Raw genomic sequence first — 21,774 nt, forward strand, 5'->3', positions numbered from 1 at the left:
GACTGCAAAAAAACAAAAAAAAGCTTTATACCCTGTTATAACATGTACATAACGATGCAATGTGACATAGCTCTGTTTACAAAATGCTGTACCCCCTCCAACTGTATATATTTCCCCCGTTTTCAACTGTTTTTAACTTTTTATTGTATTTGTGACACTTGCTTTGGCAATGTAAACGTTTTTTTCCTCATGCCAATAAAGCTCAGTTGAATTGAATTGAGATTACTCCGTAGAGCGATTTGTGGACTCTCCCACAATGCATTGCATTGCATGAGTGCGGAAAACAGTAGCTCCATCGAGTGTTTTGGTTTCGATCCCGATATGTTTTTGTCTTATTCTTCTAAAGTAAACTCTGGTGTGATCGTGTTGTTGTAGAGACAGTACCAAGACAGGTGGTACTGACTGACAGGTGGGCAGCAAGGCTACAAGGTACCGTTAACATTATCACTATAACAACGTGTACGTGACAACATGCCAAACAAATTTCGTGTCGTGTCGTCAATTAATTGGCGTCACTTGCAATCGATAATCTACTGTTGGTCTGATATGAAGGATACAGTATGCTAACATTAGCCCGGGGACCGTGTGTGAGCGTGTAGCGTTCATTAATACTGTCTGTCTGTATTTGACAAAATACAATCAATAGTGAACGCTAATTTCTAACTTGACAATAGTATGGTCGGTTTTAAGATCTTGGTTGGTTGTCCGACGCACTGTTGAATCGATGACAACCAATAACTTCCAAGTTATGCCAAGTTAACTGCTGGAGTGCGGGTTCATTTGGTTATTATTGTGATAATTGTGTAAATTACCTGCCTGTTCAAATAGATTGCTAGATTTCAAAAGACAGTTCTTTTGGCAAGAGCTGTGCACTTATGTAACCGTTCGATGTGTTGTTTCGAAATAATATTATATAATTCACTAAACTTTCTCAGCCACATTGGCTGAGAAATTAATAGTGAAAAAGAGCTTGGAAATAATGTGCAGTATGACGGATACTACACTAGTAATAACAAAATAATATGCACATTGCACATGTGCTGGTCGACCAATGATTCGCAACTCCTTGCAATGTTGCAAGCATTGGTGTGGAAACTGGAGATAGAGAAGAGGCCTGGAAACGGTTATGTTGCAAACTTGCAATGAGTTGTGACTAGTACAGGGGTTGACACTAATGGCTGCCTGACTGCCCGTGGCAAGTAAATAAAACGTTCGAGCAAGTGGAGTTTGCTTCCAGGTTGCCCGACAGGCAAGTGACTGTCGCCACTCAACAGTTATCAATTGGATTTAACATAATGTCTTTTCTAGAAGAGCAAATTTTCCCTATTTTTTATAATGGAAAATATACTTTTTGGGCAAGTGGGCATGAACTTTGGGCAAGTAGAACATGACCTGTACTTGCCCGGCTGGCAAGTGGTTCTGAGACCTTAGTGTCAACCCCTGTAGTAGTTGCATTGGTGTGGACTGGCCTTTAAGTATTGTCAACGTCTGTCCCGGATCTATAAGCTCCAAAATGTATCATAGATAGACTATCTGAATTGTAGACTTTGCATGGGCTTCTGCCATATGTATTTAAACAACTTTATTTGATAGGCCACTATGTTTGTGAAATTGCTTACATTCAGTGCATTTGATTAATATTTGTGTTTGTCCTTTACTGTTGTAGGCTATGAGTGACTGTGTGTGTGATGGAGGAGAGTCACTGCGGGGATTTGGACTACATGATCCAAGATGAGGACACAATCATTGAGGGAGTCAGCAACCAGGTTCTGTTTGTGGTGGTGCTCAGTGTTGCCTTCTTGGGAGGCTTACTGACCCTTCTCTGCAGGTATTGACTTAGATCTATTGCTCTCGCCCACATATAAACAATATTAAAGTTTAAGCATTGATTTTTCTTTTACAAGGAGCTTGTCACAAAGAGCTCGTAGTGATATTATCGCAGAATGCTCACCTATTATGACATTATTATTATTCTCTCAGGCTTATGGCACATATATATTATATATTTCTTTTTCATTGTTTTGTATTAAAGAAAGCGTCCTTGGGCTTATGAAAGGTGCTATATAAATTCAAGCTATCGTTATTAATATGCCCAGGCCCAAGGTGGCCCATGTGGTTAATTGGGAAAGAAATCCCTGTAGTATTGCACAGGACCTCTCATGAGTAGCAATGGGAATAGTGTTGGCAATCCAAGTACTAAAGGGATATTTCACTTTCAAAAATACTTTTGGTCATTTCATCATCTATTCAGGCTTATGTGAACATCCCAGACAGTTTTTAAGTTGCTTCAGTCAGTATTTAGATGTTTGATATTCATTTTAGCTGCCCCGCCCCCTTCCTATACAAATCCATTATAACTAAAAACTCAATTTTAACCATGATAGATTCATCAAAAACACCCAACCTATTTTCTGTTGACTGATATTGTCCTTCTAATACGTGCGGGGGCCGTGGTTTGTCATTTACTGTTTTAATTTATTTTTAATAATTATTTTTGATTTTGTGAGGAGGAGGAGCTGGAGCTTGAGGAGGTTATTTTCCAAAATAAATATTAAAAATAAATGAAAACAGTAAATGACAAACCACGGCCCCCTCACTTATTAGAAGGACAATATCAGTCAACAGAAAAAAGTTTAGGTGTTTTTGATGAATCTATCATGGTTAAAATGGAGTTTTAAGTTATAATGGGTTTGTATAGGAAGGGGGCGGGGCAGCTAAAATGAATATCAAATATCTAATTACTGAATCAAGCAAATTAAGAATGTTAAAATGACCAAACGTTTTTATGAAAGTGAAATTTCCCTTTTATAGTGTCAAAGCAGACATTTGCAGTATAGTTCTGTTTGCTGCTGTGTAAGTCTGCACTGTGGGACAAAAAGTATTGTTTGATAGCAGAGTTTAAATCAAAATGGTATTTGACTAATTACATCAGTATTGTGAGTTTGTTGGCATTCAATTCAGATAGGGAATGAATGCATGCATGCATAATAATCTCTTTCATTTAACCTTTGTAGAGATGACACGCAGAACATTCATCCTGAGAACCAGGAACATGTCCGAGCTGTCCGACAGCAGCTCCAGTCAGAGCAGGTAAGCAGTGACTTAAAACCTTATCCAGGAAAATATAGTAGACTTAAGGCCTAATTCATACTCCAGTTTTAGGTGATAAGGTGACCACCGTTTGGGTTAGTAAAAACAGAGAGATGTGTTTAGGTGAGCGGTGAGTCACTTATCACCGTGGCGTGACCGTGACATCATGTATTTTTATCAACCACCGCGGTGGTCACCTTATCACCTGAAACTGGAGTATGAACAGGCCTTTACTGTAGCTAGGTGGTTATATTATCCTGTCTGGACAAGGCTATGACAAACTTGCAAACTTTGCACGTTACTGTTTTTGTAGTGTGTATATTGGAAAATCCAAATCCGTCCCATATCACCCATGTCGAATAATGTTTAGGGACCAACTAATTCCTATTGTCATGAATTTCTTGTCAGAAGTACTAAACAGATATTTCTAGTACTGTAACCTATACATTAAATGCTCGTATGCATGTTTTTTTCCCCTCCTTCATCCCAGGATGAAAGCACTCCATCAGAGGCTAGACAACAATTTTATACAGACATGTCCTGCCCCGTATGTCTACAGCAGGCTGTGTTGCCGGTGGAGACTAATTGTGGACACCTGTTTTGTGGTAAGACACTACTAGGCTGGACAACACAAATAACCTAAGTTAACCACTTAAACTCTCAGCGCAATACATACTCATTCTGACGTCAGGGTTCGGACAGGCGTTAGGAAGTTCTATAGTTTGGAGAGTCAGGACATCTGGAGGCGCACAGGTTACGAGGAAAGGCTTGAGACCGCCAATCTGAAGTTCGGACAGAACTGTTTGGACGTCGGAAGAAGCATCTATTGGCCTTACAACTGTACTTCGACTGCTTTCTTCCGTCTACCCTACAGGGCCTACATCAAATCCCTTTCGGCAAAAATAGCCGTTCTATTTTTGAAGAAATGTTGGGTGAAAAGCTCACAACGCTTCGCAATGTGACGTGCTGTCACTGCTTTGAGCTTGTACATCACCAATTCGGCACAGAGTTTTGGTGTATTGGGTAAAAAGGAGAAGACCTAGTATAGAATTCTAAGTTCTGGGCGACTCAACAAAGTGACCCAATGCCTCCCTGCTTGGCACTCGGCATCAATGGGTTGGATGGTGGGTCAAATCAACTAATGATTCCCGAGCACGGCGCGTGGCTGCGGCTCACCGCTCCAAAGAGATGGGTCAAATGCGGAGAACAAATGTCACTGCGGTGACGTGTGTGACTAATTGTACGACTTTGACTTTGGGATCGGAATTATCGATTAATTCATTCATCGATAACCTTATCGATCGATTAACCGGTTAGTTGGCATTTTTAAAACAAAATCTGAGAATCTTAATTTCCCTCAATGTCTAACACAAATCTACATTTTGCTGATATACAGAAAGAATACAAAATTAATATTATATTCCTTAATCACATATTTATTTGACCATTTGAGATACAGGGCCAGGCAATGGCATTTCTTTAACCGGCCCACATGTACGTTTCTCGGCTCACCGTGCAGACAGCACTACATTCACAGAAAACCGCCCAATGATAGAACCGCAGAATTTGCGAATTATTAACTGTTAAGTTTAACATCCCTAGTAGGATGATAATTCTTTAAACTACTTCCATTCTAACCAATCACAGAGCAGCCATTCATAAGCACAGAGTTATTTCTATTCACAAAATAATCACCATCTTAGACCTATAAACACATTCCAAATGATGTGAGTATGAACATAGTTTATTTAAGAATACGTTTACTTTAATGGAAACTAATTGTCTTTTTCTACAGGGTCTTGTATTGTAGCGTATTGGAGATTTGGATCTTGGCTGGGAGCTATTAACTGCCCCATCTGCAGACAAATGGTGAGACTACAAGAGTAGAAGTTATTTTGTAGTAAAGCCAAATGTATTTCTTTCCAACCTTGTTTGATTCATCTATGTAACACTGAACAGTGAGTGATTATATTACAAAAGCAAAGTGACAAGTGTTATCACTACAAACCTTGAAAATAGGCCCCTAACTGTAAAACAAAAGTAAGACCATACTAAAGGAGCTTGCAGTGTGAAATTATGTATGTATGTATGTATGTATGTATGTATGTATGTATGTATGTATGTATGTATGTATGTATGTATGTATGTATGTATGTATGTATGTATGTATGCGCCTTTCAACGCAGTTCTGAGCTATACAGCTTGTAAAATATGTAAATTTGTGCTGGGTTTGTACTGCTGAAAAATATTATGTAGGATGCCAACTTTGATATAGATATCCCTGTTATTATTAGTAATAACACTTTTCTAATCATTCTTAATTCCAGGTGACGTTGCTCTTCCCTCTCTTCCATGAGCATGCCGACCCACAGCGTGTCCAGGATGGTGAGGCACAGCCACTACTCATCCTTAGAGACCTCAATGACTACAACCGCAGGTTCTCTGGACAGCCACGATCTGTGAGTGTACTTTTGCCAATTTAAAATGATGTCTGCTTCATTGGCCTGTAGTGTACATCGGGGGAGACTGGGAAGAGAGTAGAGATCCACTATTTAACTTTGCTAATCGATAGTTAGAGCTGTAATTATTCACAATAGTTGCTTGCAGCCCTAATGTTCATCACAAGAGTTCTTTCAGTTGACAGTTATTGTTTACAGGAACGATTGTAGTGTTAATTTAATCCCCAGTGTTTTCAGGACAAAAAGTTCCAGAATTGCCTATATCTCAGGTACTACTATTATATCTATATCTATATATATATAGATTTTTACTAGTAATAGTACATATTTTACTTGGCCAAGGATAATTCAGTTAGTGGGCCTCTTATTACATGGAGCTTGCTCCTCTTCATGTTCTCCTTTCCTTGCCGATCCACACCAAATGCTGTCAGTTCCATCGTGATGATTCTAAACTAAAGGCTCATACTGTACATAGTCTGTATTTTCGGTGGTTAGGTGACCACCGAACTACAACATGACGTCACGAGCCGCGGTGAAGAGCAAACCACCGCCACCCCTACAGCCCTTCTCTCTGTTTTTACTCACCACCGCTCAACGTTATTTCAGCTCCGGTGGTCAGCTCACCACCGGAAATCCAGACTATGAATAGGCCTTAAGTGTTTGTGTCTCCTGTTCCCTCCAGGTGATGGACAGGCTCCGAGATGTTCCCACCCTGCTCCGTCATGCCTTCAGGGAGATGTTTTCAGTGGGCGGGTTGTTCTGGATGTTCAGGATCCGGATCCTCCTGTGTCTGGTCGGTGCACTCACCTACCTAGCTTCACCGCTTGACTTCGTGCCTGAGGCGCTCTTCGGCCTACTGGGCTTCTTGGACGACTTCTTCGTCATCCTTCTCCTGTTTATTTACATCTCCATCATGTATAGAGAGGTGGTAACGCAGAGACTCAATGGCTAACTAATAAAATGTGGACACTTTTTAACTCTTATCAGGACAAAGAGACTCTGGAAGAAGGAGGTGGGCACTGGGCAGTTGATTGATACGTTTATTTGTTCCTCAAATAATTAGTTTTTACAGTCTGGCCATCATTTATGAGTTAAAAGGGGAAAGTCCAATGCTTTTGTATCTTGCACTGTTAATTTTGGTATAGATTGACATAAGACAGTTCCAAGTCTAAGTGGACAAGATATCAAAGAATTACTTGTAAAAGGTTTGGAAACGTAACTTTGGTCCATTGTTTCTCCACTTTAATAATACCAATTGATATTGTATGTTAAATTAGATTAGTTTACAACAAGGTATAGCTTGTAAGGATCGGGTGTTCGTGGGATGAGCAACACAGCTTAAACTTGTGGGTAGCGCCTCCAAGAAAATTACCAAAATCCTTGCTTTGAATTGCTTAGTGGATTGGATGATTGCACTCTCGCACAGTAATAAGGAAAAAAACAATACATATTGGCTATTTTTACACTTTATTAATTTTACACTCAGTGTTAGGGAATTCAGTAGCGGGTGGAATATCCAAACGCAGCTGCGACAGCTTGGCATCACCTCATGCTGGTCACCAACCTAGCCACATTTTGCTGTGGGATGGTTTTGTTGCAAGTCAGCCAATGTGGTTCTGTTTGTCACTAGCATGTGCCCAAGCTGATCCCACAAGTGTTCAATTGGGTTGAGGTCTGGACTCGAGGCAGACCATTCTATCCTCTCCACTCCCAAATTCTGGAGGTAAGTGATGATCTGTGTGTGATGATCTCTGTGGGGGCGAGCGTTTCTGAAGATATGGGATTGCCACTGGTTCCAGAATCTCATCCCTTCAATGATGACAAGTTCTGTCTTGCCTGTGAGAGAGATACTGCCCCATACTAAGCCTATGTGGCTGCGTATGAATGTTCCAGACGCTACTGATTTCCCTAACACTGAGTGTAAAATTAATGTCAAAATGGCCAATATGTGTTGTTTTTTACCTTATTACTGTGTGAGTGCAATCATCCAATCCACTAAGAAACTCAAAGCAAGGGTGAATACCAACCCCTTTCCCATTTTGCCAATTTTTTTTGGAGGTGTTACCCACACGTTTTGCTGTGTTTCTCATCCCACGGACGCCGGATCCTTACAAGCTATACCTCGTTGTAAAGGTGACTAATCACCGATTAAAAGGATATAAAATATAATACCAATTGGTATTACTAAAGTGGAGAAATAATGGACCAAACTTCCGAACCAGTTTATTTTAGATATCCACTTGCTGGGGACAACTTGTGGACAAATGCACTACTGCTCACTGTCCAGGTGTTTTCAGCTAAATAGCTGGCATTTCAAACAGTCTTCATTATTTAATACAAGAACAAACAAAAAGCCAGATGTGTATATTTTCAATTACAAATATAAATGTTATGCTGAATAGAATCTGATATATATCATCAGTTTGGACAATAATCCGACACTCTTTGTCAACTTTTAAAAATGGACCGTCATGAATGTATCACTACAGCCATGTCTTTCCTCAAGCTGGATCTATCGGGGTCATTCATATCTCAAATGTGCATATAATTGTGTGAGGAACTCACGTAGTATGTAAAAGTATACATTATAGTACCTTGTGTATAGGTATTTAAATCTAATGAAAGGTCTCATCAACCTCTCACAAAAATAATTTCTTAAAGGAGCATTCAGTGATTTGGGTGATTTGGAAAACCACCCAGTCCGCCCAGGTAACAAAATGTGCACATGCACGCTCTACAGTGGGGGGAAGTGCAACAGGCCAACAGCATGTGCACCCCACTCGATCATGATTGGAGGAAGGCCCCTCTCATGCTGATTGGATGAAGGCTTTGCCACCCGCCACCAAAACTGAAACTAGGGTTTTTTGACCCCAGGGGCTCACTGGGGACAGGGAGGAACTCACTTTATATGGTCAGCACACTCTATAGTAGGGAGGATTATCCAGAAAAAATAAGTGATATTTGAATTAAGTCAAATCACTGAATATACCTTTAAATAAAGATAAACCTATTGAATCTTCAGGCCCCTTTGACACTTTGGTGGTACTGCTTATGGCTCTCCTCGTCCTCTTTCCTTCCAATGCTCAAATATCTGAAGGCTCTGGCAAAAGAATTGGACTGAGAAGCCCTGCAACGAACCATTTCGGAGACACCTCACTCTTTATTACGTCTGCTGTCAGTTCTGCATACTTGGAAGAGCTTTCAAATATTCCCTTTTCAGTTATGTGAATTATTTATTTTTCAACCACTGGATGGAGACATGCACAGCAGCAGAATTTACAACTGGGGATGCAGCGTTATGGTTACACTTTAAAGCTTGATTGGTTTATTGACATCTTTACTGACAAGAGGCATATACTGTACATAAACATTTTGTACATATCTGTCAAAATGATGAAATGATAATAAAGCACGAAAGCTAATTACCATCATGGACCCTTGTGTTTGTGTGTGTAAACTGTGGTTTGTGCTGGGAGTGGCAGAGATAATTACCGTATTACCTATTATATTATTATTTACATAAGTCGTTTTCTTTTCATGTATAAGATGAGTTTTTAAGCCTAAGTTAATAGCAATACATATTTCCTACTGTTTACACCACTTTAATATCAAGACAATAACAATGTGCTATAATATATATTTTTTTCTTTATTCTTTTTTGGAGCGGTGCCTCCGCTCCATTGCGGAGCTATGTGTGTCCCCGTGTCCGAGCACGGAAAGCTGCATTTCTCGACCGTTTCGGACACGGCGGCGGGAAGGCTCGCCGGAACGGGGCCGGCCCCCATGAGTGCGTTCCTGGGGGTCTGGATGTTCCGCGGACCGCCTAGGGACCCCCCACACGGTAACTGTCATTTCTCAAAGATCTTTTCCAAAAATAATCAAAGTACAGTATTAATATATTCTTTGGGGTTTTATTGATAGGACATTGTGGAGAGAGACAGGAAACAGGGTAGGGAGAGAGAGACGGAATGACACGCAGCAAGGGTCGTGTGCCTAGCCCTATATGTGGTATGCGCCTGGACCGCAAGGCCAGCGGGCGCCCCTGCGATCATGCCCAATGTGCTATATTACAGTTATATTAAAATTAAGGAATTTAACATCAAATAAATTATTATTTAGTAAACACCTTTGAACTCCTTTCAGCTCACTTTTGAGGGGCGCTATATACAGGTTTAATGTTTGTTTTTTGTTCAACATTTGTTTTAAAAACGCCATTGACAATGAAGGGAAAATGTACGTCAAATTGTCCATTACGTCATATTGTCTCTTTATTGTTAATGGCATTTCATGTTTGTGTTGGCACCGTTTGTTTTACATCACCAGTCCATTTATACATCACCTAATCAACATGAGTTAGACTTTAATATATTAGCGCCCCTCACTTCACACGGGTGTGATTTCTAAATCCAACGTAGACTCCGCCTGTTACCAGAGCCAGGCCCCGCCTCCTCTCTACGTCACAATGTTACCAGAGCCGAACAGAACAGAATCATATCGTAGAAAGAAACACCGCATCAGAGCCAGTGGATAAAGCTCTTTCCCCCAAAAAAAATCCCTTTTAGAGTTTACGTGAAGTTACAATGACTACCACGTCGGAGTCTTTGGATCGAATGGAGCTGTGTGAGAGCCTCTTGACATGGGTAAGTTACGAAGATCAGAACATGTTTATGTTGATTTTGTTTGACACATAGTTTTGTCGGGGCGCCCCCGTTGAGCGATGCTAGCATACCAGGCTAAAGTTAGCCTGTATGGGCTACATTAGCCGTTGGGGGCAGACAGACGGATGACCATAAAAAACAACATCAATACTAACAACAATAACAAAAACACTAGCCCACCACGTCCACTATTTTGTCCAGGCCGGGGTCAGTTTTGTGGTGTTGTGGCCTGATGACGTGCTGTTACCATGCCTGCTTTAGCAGTTTAGGAGAAACCAAAGCCTGTTTGCTTTTTTTTGGACTGTTGATACGTTAGCTGTTTAACTTCCCCAGCAAGCAAATGCCACATCTTTTTGTACAGATAGAGAGAGGCGTCGTGGAGACGTCGCGACTTGATCGGCCCTGTCTGTCTGGAGATTATTGTTGACGTATCGGACAATCGCTTTCCTTATCATTGTTGTTTCATAATATGCCCACCTCCATTCCTTTTATCTTTGGTAACTAACAGGCTTGACAACTTACCCCCTCCTTGCCTAAGTTGCCTTGCTAAAATCTCAGCACTCTGAGTAATATGCAGTAATGTGCATGTTGTCTCTTGCCACTGTACTAGTGGCATGAGATGATGAGACAACATGAATCATACTACACAGTTAGCCCCTAGCTGGCTTTCGGGACCCTTGGGACGTTTTCTGTATTTGGGACGTCGCAGAACAGGTTTTGATTGAAGTATTTATTAACAGTTTGCAGAATTACAGTACATTTCAAGCACAACTCGATACAAAAAACTGTTTTGTGACGACCCAATAAAGCACTACACTTGTTTACAAGAGGGTCCACCTTGTTCAATTCATCATAACATTTAGAGACATACAAATATACACTTCTATATAGCCAAAAAACAGGAAATCATCATAAAGGAGGTAACAAGGGAAAAGAAAACCTATACAGTGAGGGGAAAAGGGGGTGGATGGGTAACCAAGGGTCAGAGTGCGCTATAGCATATTATTAAGCGACTAGAGCAGCATAAAACTGCCATTATAAAACATGTAATTTTCGACTGTCTATTAACCAGAGTAATATAGTAAGAGAGTGGCGACACTAGCGTTGACTCCCATTGTAACAATGGAATGTGGAAGTGCTCATTCTATCTCAATGGGATAGTTCCAGCCATAGGAGCAATGTTTGGAACTATAGCCCATACTACCCATATGCACCCGCTTTGCGGCGAGATCAAAGCGTGTCGCTACTCTACACTCTGCTATTAACCACCCAAAGTAGACTGTCTCTTTCAAATAATGTAGAATGAGGTCAAACAGAAGTAGAAATCATGAGAGTGTATATCATTCCAGCAATGTATGTATTTATTTAACACTATACTGAAGAATAGCTCATCCTGTTGCAGCATGTGCTTGTATTGTTTCTGTGTGAACCTTCTGCTCAGAACACAATTATCTCTTTCAGAGGCTAAATGGATATTATATGGAGGGGTGGTACTTATGACAAAGATGTCAGTCCCTTTGACCAGAGTCAGAGATGAGATCCATTCTGTTATGCCACAGTTCATTGCTGATGGAAGTTTGACATAATGGAATGATGTAGGCTGAGTGGAATAAGTGTGCACTACTGCACTTGGGTCTCAACCCCAGTGATTATCAGCTGTCTCTTATTATCGTCAGCACTCTGCGGCTCCGTGCCTGCCTACAAGGGTCACTGATGTGCAGCACAACAGTACTACTCCCTCAGGTGTGGTCTTTTACTTGAAAATAATACGAATTGCGTTATAGCAGGGTAAAGTACCCGGTATAACTATAATGAATTACTGTAACTTTAAGTGTTGTCCTCAGCTCTGAAAGCCCTTGAAATAATAGACATTTCAAGGGCTCATTTAGCACAACTGACATTGCAGTTGAGGTACTGGCCTGGGGTGCAGTGTAGCTCTGGTCCATAGCCTTCTACTGCTTCTACGATTCTGCCCTGCAGTATAAGGCTATGGGACTTTCAGTTTTAAATCTCAAATGGAAATCAGACCAGCCTCTCTTTTGTGGAAATCTCACGAACGTTTGACCTACTCACCAATACAAAGACGGGTTGTGTCAATAGAAAGCCTACTTTCCTTAGTGGACGCAATCTGAGCCCCCCACCACGTACGTATAAACGGTACTTTTTGGCCAGAAAGGGATTTTTTTCACCGGAGGAAAAATATTCTCTATGAGGCAGTTCTCTGGGCAATATCGGTAGAGGGCGCAGCGGAGTAACTAAAAATATTTTTTTTTCGGTGGAAACAAAATCCCTTTTTGGCCAAAAAGTACCGTTTATACGCGTGGTGGGGGGCTCAGAGTGCGTCCACTAAGGAAAGTAGGCTTTCTATTGACACAACCCGTCTTTGTATTGGTGAGTAGGTCAAACGTTCGTGAGATTTCCACAAAAGAGGAGAGGCTGGTCTGATTTCCATTTGAGATTTAAAACTGAAAGTCCCATAGCCTTACGGCCGGGCTCCACCGGGCGCGTCAGCGTCGCGTCTCCGTCACCGTCAGGGAATGTTCCCTTTTTAATCAATGGAGGGTGGCTCCACTGCCCGCGTTGCGTTGCGTTGACGGAGACGCGACGCGTGCATTAAAATTGAACCGGTGCGTTTTTTGACGCACGCGACGGAGACGCAACGCGTCCGGTGGAGCCCTGGCGTTATACTGCAGGGCAGAATCGTAGAAGCAGTAGAAGGCTATGGACCAGAGCTAGGTGCAGTGTAGTATCTTGAGTAGTGTAAACCTTAGACTTTCTGATTTGTTGCATATGAACATATTGATTACTTAAAAAATAAAAACGGAACAAAGCAAACAAAAAACTCCTGACTGCCCCCTTTTCTTTTATCTTGCACTAACTTGAATGAGAAAACTAAAACTAACTTTCCTCAATCCTCACATACCTGTTTTGAATGACTTATTGTGGTGGAGACACTGATGAAACAGAATACCTACTATTTAGTTGCTTTAGGGATGCACCGAATACCGAATATAGGAAACGGTTGGCTGAATAGCCGAATATGATTAATATTATATATCTTCTTTTTTGTACCATTGCTGTCATGGCCGTACCTTAAAGCTACCGAATTATGGAAAAAGACATGATTATGGCAAAACTTAACTATTATCACTATTATGGGTGGGTCCATGAAACATTTATTCAGCACTTTTGAATGCATACATTAATTCCAGACTGACTGCTGAAACATTGTAACAATATCTGTGATATTTGGAAATATTTCCAAGCCGCAGAAGACTGTGACATGGTGAGGCAGCCACGTATATCAACCTACAACATGGTTGATATGTCGATACGTGTTTTGCCAGCCAGGCATGTGTGCTCGGTGCGCCATGCTTTTAGACTTAAAGTTTAGGTTACGTAGTAACTCCGTGTTTTGACTATTCAGTGGTTTCTTTTGCACTGAATGCATTATGAATAGATTTGCACTGCATGCATTTGCATTAAATGCACCTTTAGCCATTTTCGGCCGAATATTTTCTGTGTCCAGACCAGAGTATTCGGTGCATCGCTTTACAGATTGTGGCATACCCAGATTGGAATCAGCTTTTATCAGGTTTGAACAGCAAAAAAAAACAAAAAGAAAGCCCACATGAAACAACATTTTGCTGATCAGTTTTAAACCACACAGCCTGCCTTCTCCGCTGTCACCGGGTTCTGCACTGTGGCTAGAAAGTGTATATGGCATTATTATGTGATATGTAGGGCCAGACCAATATGTCTGCCGAGCTGATATCTATCGGCCATTATTTGACACCCCTGTGTTGGGGCTCTTGCGGTAGCAGGTGGTTAACCTGCTGTTTCCATGGTTTTCAATGGTTTTCAACCATTTTCAATGGTAACACAACAGTCACGTTGCCAGCATTTCAGCCACAACAGGGAGAAGGCAACTGCTATACACAGATAACTGGATGTAGTAACTCATAGTAATTCTCGTAGTAATTCATTTCCATAGGCTGAATTGAACTCATTTGAGGCGCAGATATGACTCCCTGGGACACTTGCTTTAGACAGATGGGAACAACAAGGTTAGGGTTAGAGTTTTGTAAGTCTGTACTTTTTGGGGGTTGCTGGAATCCAGCCATTGATTCAAATTGCTTTAAAGTCAATCTGGTTGATACATTCATGAAAGACTCACCACTGTGGCAGGTGGCCAATACAGTTGACGATGTACCTTGTCAATAATTTTTGGTAAATGGGGCAAGTACTATATATTAATTATGATGAAAGCCTAACGATCAAGTGAATGGACCAAGTGAATGGAGAGAGTCGGAAACTTGAACTGTGCTTAACCTTTAGTCACATGCACTGCGGTGGGAGCTATACTTGCATTAGTAGTTAACGGCTGTTTTTGTGCAAACTGTGAATAAAGGTTTATTTAATTAAGGTGAATAAAGGTTTATTTAATAAAGGCAAAGTTGTTCTTAACTAATCTTGTGATTACAAAAATGATGTAATCTTGAAAGCATGCTACTGTTGTACAGCATACAGTAACTCAGTGCTGTGCTGATTATATAAGATTAATCATCATTAATTCATTTCTCTGAGTCTTTCTTCAACTATCTCTCGCTGTCACTCTGCCATTCCATTCACAGGCCATGCCATGGTCACACAAGCAGGCAAAGGTTGTGTAACTGCATGTGCGAGCTAAATTTAAATCGCCACACTACTGTGGCCAGTCAGCAAGCAGTCTTAAATCTATGGCCCTCAGTGTTTAAAAAAAATGGGTGACGACAAACTAAGGTATACAAAAAGAAAGTCAATCACATTGTCAGACAGTCACGGACTTTGTCACTGTTTAATTACATTGTAATAAAACTATATATATATATATATATATATATATATATATATATTTGCCAGGGAGATCTACAGGAAGCTGTACAAGCTCACAACGCATCACAACATGTTGTGAGCGTGTAGATGTTGTGAGCGTGTAGTTTGACTAGTTCCAAATTGCTGTGTGTGTTCAGTTCACATGGTCTCTAGTCGCTTATTTTAATTGGGCTTATTTTCGTAGACATGGCCACTTGTTTCTTTTACACAATCTGAATCTGGCAACACTGGTGCCATGATGTGTCACAGATCTAGCACGATGATCTTGAGAAGCGGATTCCGTAAAATTACTTATCATTTACTCACCCCACAATCAACCCATGGGAACCCATGGCATTCGGGTTGTTTTTTTTCCTCTGGGGGTACCACCACCTCCTTCTCGGTTTGCCTAGCTAAATCCTTTCATTCATAGTCAACTTCCTCCTGGGTGCTTCTCAATCTGTGTTTATTCCTAGTTCCTACTAACAACAACAACATTGCATGTTTTAGGTCAGTGGTGTGAGAGAGATTGTTGAGAGATTATACTCACTCCATGATGCCTTGAATTCCTTATTTTTTCCTCACATGTCTTCATGCCACGGTTAATGAAGAATCCAAAAACGGGATAAACGGTCTCATACATACACTGTGTGTGTGTGTGTGTGTGTGTGTGTGTGTGTGTGTGTGTGTGTGTGTGTGTGTGTGTGTGTGTGTGTGTGTGTGTGTGTGTGTGTGTGTGTGTGTGTGTGTGTGTGTGTGTGTGTGTGTGTGTGTGTGTGTGTGTGTGTGTGTGTGTGTGTGTGTGTGTGTGTGTGTGTGCGCGCGTGTGAGAGTGTGTGAGAGGTTTTGTAAAGTTTGAGTGAAAATGTGTGTTTTTGAAGTACCTGAGCACACGACTAGATGCATGACAGGTGGGTTATGCTGTGAAAGAAAGTTGTGTGAGAATTTCTAAACGGATGTTTATATATTTAATTATAATTTCTCAAATATTTTCTCTTGTTTTTGGATTCTTCATCATTCCCATAGAGGCATGCCTTAACAGGAACCTAGCATCTACATATCCAGTTGTCCAGAACCGCGGCTAATCCAAACGATATGCCCATATAATATAACCTCTAGTACGGGTGGTAATCATAATAAGCTGACTCATGGGAGATGAATACGATGACACAGGGCCCAGGGGCATGACTAAGAGAAACATCTAACTTATAGGCAAAGCCTGGAAGTTTGTTTGTACCCTATACCCTTCTGCCAAACCCAGAACTATACTGTCGGCAGAATGGGGAAGCCCCGGTGACTTGGGGGCCATGAGGTGTGACTAGAAATTGAATCGGCCAGTAAAACGACAGCCAGGCCAGCAGTTGGGATGTGGGCTTCTAACTTCCTTCCTTTAGTTGCTTTCCCATTAGTCACCGCTTGCAATTTTGCAAGGATGGCAGGGTGCCCTCGGCTAGAGCTGAATTGTAGCCTTTTTTTGCAAACGGTTGGTGTATTCCAAAGCTCTGAATCCATTGTAATTTTACTACTCATTGTCGGAAACAAAGTCTTATGCATACCTGATCGGCTCAGAGTCGGGTGCGTAGGAGGCAGGGATCAACGTATTCAAAACAATGCATGACCCACACACACAACATCTGCATTTGCAATTTGACCACTTTTATTTAAGCAAAGTTTCAGTCAAAGACATTATTCAGGCATCTCTACTATACTCATTGTCGAAATCAGAAAGGTCTCAATAGTTCTCATTGGTCCTGTTTCATGTTCTCCTGCAACATAGAATTTCAAACCTGTTCTTTCTCAGAGAACAGTTTGTGAATTGAAAAATCACACCCGTGTGAACTGAGTGGTGCAATTCCCCCCCCCCCCCCCCCCCCCCCCCCCCCCTCTCTCTGTCTCTCATTAGCAGGCAACAGTGCAGCACTGTCTCTCTCTCTGTTTCTGGCACAACAGCGCCACCTTTTCCCCTACTGCTACTCATAGTCACATAGGTGAACGAACACGGACATTGCTGTTCCTTGGAGTGGTTGCACCACTCAAAAAGGTGTAAAGGCAATATAATTATCAGTTGAATTTCTGGTTAACAACAATTGAACTGACTGGTATTACAGGCAACATGACAAGCACCTATCATAAAACATACATTATTGTTTACCACTTAAACAGTATATACTTAGTTGATCAGAGCCCCCCAGGACCTTACTAGACCCCCTCATCTTTCCACTCTACAGCAACTATCTTTGGTGAAAATCGCTGATCGTGTGAGCTTGTAGATCTGCTATTTTCACCAAATGTTTGTCCAAGAAGAGGGACGCTATTGTACAAGTGGCTATGGACAGGTTATACAAAATTGTAGTACTTGGGGAAAACAGTGAAAACACCTGTCTTGGCCCAGATCCTGGCCTGTGTACTTGCTATCTATATGTCTGTCAGTGTGGTGTGTACTAGTGTGTTTGTGTATTTGCATCTATATGTCTGTCAGTGTGGTGTGTACTAGTGTTGCATCTATATGTCTGACACTGTGGTGTGTACTAGTGTTGCATCTATATGTCTGTCAGTGTGGTGTGTACTAGTGTTGCATCTATTTGTCTGACAGTGTGGTGTGTACTAGTGTTGCATCTATATGTCTGTCAGTGTGGTGTGTACTAGTGTTGCATCTACATGTCTGACAGTGTGGTGTGTACTAGTGTTGCATCTATATGTCTGTCAGTGTGGTGTGTACTAGTGTTGCATCTATATGTCTGTCAGTGTGGTGTGTACTAGTGTTGCATCTATATGTCTGACACTGTGGTGTGTACTAGTGTTGCATCTATATGTCTGTCAGTGTGGTGTGTACTAGTGTTGCATCTATATGTCTGTCAGTGTGGTGTGTACTAGTGTGTTTGTGTAATGGGGTTATTTTGTCTACATCGATTCGATTCCTCCCACTTCCTTTCCGCTAAAGGAAATGGAGCAAACCAAATCTTGTATGGATGGAGACTAACGCCAGGGCTCCACCGGACGCGTTGCGTCTCCGTCGCGTGCGTCAAAAACGCACCGGTTCAATTTTAATGCACGCGTCTCCGTCAACGCAACGCAACGCGGGCAGTGGAGCCACCCTTCATTGATTAAAAAGGGAACATTCCCTGACGGTGACGGAGACGCGACGCTGACGTGCCCGGTGGAGCCCTGGTGTTACAGAGTCAAGTCTTAGAGTCATGACTCATGACTCTGACATGTACAGTACAGTGACACGCACGCACACACACACGTGCGCTAGGCCTATAGTAATAGTTTTAATCTTAGCTTATTGTTATTTTACTGATTTTCTTATTTTCTCTTTTGAAATGTACTAATTTGTATGCTGTCCTCTCGTGTCTTGTTATGTCAGTATTGTTTAGTGTTCAATGTCGGTGGACTACGGATGGAAATTAGCATCTCTGCTAAATCCGCTGTATTTACTCTCCTCGTATTTACTCCCTCCTCGCTTTTTCAATTTCTCTTTATACTACTGTATGTCAATTTATCCATTCTCTCCAACTTCCATTCCAATTTGTCCTATTGGCCACAGTCCAACAAAGGTCCCTGTGTATGCGTTTGTGTACATGCATCTAACTGGGGAAAGTCTCTCGCTCTCTCTTCCTCTCATTGAAATGGTGTTGCATAACATAGTATTGTTTTGGTCTGACCGTAATGACCAGACTGGCCTGCTAAAATACAGAAGAACTCTTGCTGGTGGTTTGACAGACTGAAGGCCTGAAGAAGGTCCGCAGGGACCGAAACGTTGCTTCATTAAATAAGAAAATACTCATGTACCGAGCAAATACACAGTGTGCGGGTGTAGTCTATTGCTTTCACAGACTGAAGGCCTAAAAGATTTGCTGATTGAAATGAGCATGATAGCACAGAGTTGACTATTTGGGTGTATTGATGCTTTTAAATTATACATTTAAAGTATTCATAATCATATCGACCCCACTAGCTAGACTGCTGAAGGGAGGTTTCCGTTTTTTTTCTCTAGGCCAGGGTGCCGGTGCCATATGAGCTATAACCAGCCCTGTGGATAAATATTGTAGTTAATATAATTGCTATTGGTGCAGCAATGCCAATTGACACATCATCATACATTTACTATTGGTAGGCAGACGGCTGGTATACCAGTGAACAGAAACCTTGCTATTACCCATCTTCTGTTCTCAACTGGATTTTGCTCACCCTCACTTCACACAATCTGGGAAACTGGGAAAAGAACACTTTAACACCTGATGAACTTCCTCTTTTTTTCTTTTTACAATAATAATAATATAATTTGTGATACAAAGCTGGAAAATAACCAAAAAGACCATAGTTTATTCTACTATTATTCTGTTCTACATCACCTGTAATCTCAAATAGCAGACAGTTCATTAGGGGGCTGCAACAAATAATTTAGATCCATACATTCCATTAGCTTTGCTTGTTAATTTACAACAGAATCTGAAATTATTCAATAAATCAAAGACAAAAAGGCAAATCAATAATTATAATAACCCTGGTGAGCAGTATGGGTTAGCCGTTAGCGCCCCAGCCTGTGTCCTCCGTGAGGAGGAAGCCCAACAAACCCTCGGTGAGGCCTTTTAGGAGGGCCATTCAAGCCATAAGCGGAGCCTTCGAGAGACCCGAAACCCCGATGACCTTGGGATACATCACTGAGGATAAGTCCCAGATGCATCCATGCCATGTTTTTTGTTATAGTTATAAATTAAATTAATTTCAATTGAGGAAAACACATGAGCAGGCACCACCGTCTCCCCATCACGCCCCAACATTCCTTCTCCCTTCAGTCTCCTCCTACTCTGGCATGCTGGTGCTTCAACGGAAAATAATTCCCTTCTGTCTGTCTTTACGAGAGTCTTTCAGAATAGTCTAGGGACTGATGTGCAGAGAGAGAGGGAGGTTGCAAGGGAAAGACAGAGGACAGATGGAGAAGAACGCCCTGTGTAGTGAAATGGTTGCACTGAGATGAGAATAGTTTGAGTGAGAGAAGAGAAGAGTTATTGGCAAAATAAGGATACAATTCCTTTTGTTAGAGAATCCAGGCCAAGAAAACGGTCTAAAAATGGCCTCAATGCAATCCTGTGTGAAGTTCTTCTTGAGCAAACATTTAGTGTATAAAGTACAAAGGCAACAGCTCATTGATATTCCACAATAGAGGTATCACAGAATGCACACACAATCCAGCCAGTTTAGATCCACAAAACACAGTTAAACAGGTATTGTTTCCACACCTTGAGAACTACGCATGCCTTACATAAGCAATGTTATTCTTTTAGGACTTGGCTTTTAAAAAAAAAAAACATAATAGTTTTATGATAAAGTTCTAAACACTGACATGCACCTCACCATGTATGTGTTGATCTGCTATACTTCCTGCCTCCTGGTAATTCGGTGTTGTTGTGTTGTGGGCCTGGCAGACTTTTAGTGCTACCAAGATAAAGCAAAGTTAAAAACCAAACTATGCTTTTGTATAAACATGACTTGTGTGGTTTATCTTTCTCGTGTCTTTGTTGTGTATCTCCCAAACAAATCACTGCCAGTGCAGTCTTCAGGTCGTGGCTGTGACATGTTACAATCTTCTTGTTCTTTTCACTGCTTTATTCTGCACCCACAACTAACTAATGTATCTGTTTTGTTGTTTAGATCCAGACATTTGGAGTGGAGGCTCCCTGCAAAATAGTAGAAGACCTTACCACTGGTGTCGTCATGGCCCAAACTCTACAGAAAATGTATGTTATTTTTATTTGTTTTGTCCAATGTGTCTGGAAACTAAGTTAACAGGATTTGCATGTTTATGTGCACATTTGAGGTTGACTTACACTGACTGCGATGTTATAAGATGCTTTTTATTAGTGTCGAGTCGGTCAGACCCACGGTTGTCCAGAAACGCCCCAAAACGCCTCTGCCTGGGTCAGGACAGGGCCCCTGCCCAGTGTCCATATATGGAGCTGGCCCTGTTCTGACATCATTCTGACGTCTGCATATAGACTCCATATTTGGTTATGCCTGACAAAGAACTCCATAAAAGGGACACAGACATATCTGGCATTTCCAACTTGCATCGTTCCAAGTAGGCCAGTGCCCGACGGGCACCGCTGTAGAGGCCCCACGGGCACCGTTCTAGTATTATATCAATGACACTAATAGTCGAAGTGGCAATACTTATATTTCCACAAATTGGTACCACCCAACTTGACAAAACCAGTTTGCATCCCTGATTAATGTTTTCATGTTTACCCTATTAATATTATGGTAATGTGTGGCCAGTCTAACATTAGGTAAAAGTATAAAATAAGGTAAAAGTACATTTATCTGTTGAGTAATGTAACTGGTCAAGTTGTCAATACCGTCTATTGATGATCATCTGCAAAATAATTCCCTTTGTACTTTGTTGTCAATCCGGTCTTTTCAGGGAAGCTGTAACTTTACTCCTGCTGTCCCTTCCTGTTTCATTCACTGTAATTCCCATGTAGCTGTAATTGTAGGCTTTGATGTAAAATGCACTTGGCTAGCTCCACTTCTCCCATCTGTCTATATGCAGTCGAATAGACCTTCGCAGTCCCGCCCCCTCCCGAGGACCAGAAGTGAATTCCCCGTTCATTTTCCTCATAGACTTTTCAAAATGTATAGACGTTTACACCGCGGACAAAGCCAACTCGAGTTGTGACGACAAATTATATTAACACAATGTTTTGGGCCGA

At 41.4% G+C, this 21,774-nt stretch overlaps 2 protein-coding genes across 5 annotated transcripts in view; both read left to right on the plus strand.

Moving 5' to 3' along the window:
• The first annotated feature begins 239 nt into the window (after positions 1-239).
• rnf170 (ring finger protein 170) lies at positions 240-8,982 on the plus strand. Its single transcript, XM_079524461.1, has 7 exons — positions 240-429; positions 1,667-1,828; positions 3,015-3,090; positions 3,581-3,695; positions 4,886-4,959; positions 5,418-5,549; positions 6,232-8,982. Exons 2-7 carry the CDS (start codon positions 1,689-1,691, stop codon positions 6,499-6,501), a joined length of 807 nt encoding a protein of 268 aa, XP_079380587.1. The 5' UTR covers positions 240-429; positions 1,667-1,688; the 3' UTR covers positions 6,502-8,982.
• A 1,033-nt stretch (positions 8,983-10,015) lies between these two features.
• The window catches only part of hook3 (hook microtubule-tethering protein 3), a gene marked incomplete at its 3' end in the record, with an annotated part of 44,453 nt that continues 32,694 nt past the window's right edge, over positions 10,016-21,774 (plus strand). For all 4 annotated transcript variants that reach the window (XM_079525210.1, XM_079525211.1, XM_079525212.1 and 1 more), the window contains exons 1-2: positions 10,016-10,189; positions 20,717-20,802. In XM_079525210.1, coding sequence (XP_079381336.1) covers positions 10,130-10,189; positions 20,717-20,802 — 146 coding nt within the window. In that variant the 5' untranslated portion in view covers positions 10,016-10,129. The remainder of the gene's footprint in view (positions 10,190-20,716; positions 20,803-21,774) is intronic.

Source organism: Electrona antarctica, assembly GCF_951216825.1.
Source record: "Electrona antarctica genome assembly, chromosome: 16".
Taxonomy (NCBI): domain Eukaryota; kingdom Metazoa; phylum Chordata; class Actinopteri; order Myctophiformes; family Myctophidae; genus Electrona; species Electrona antarctica.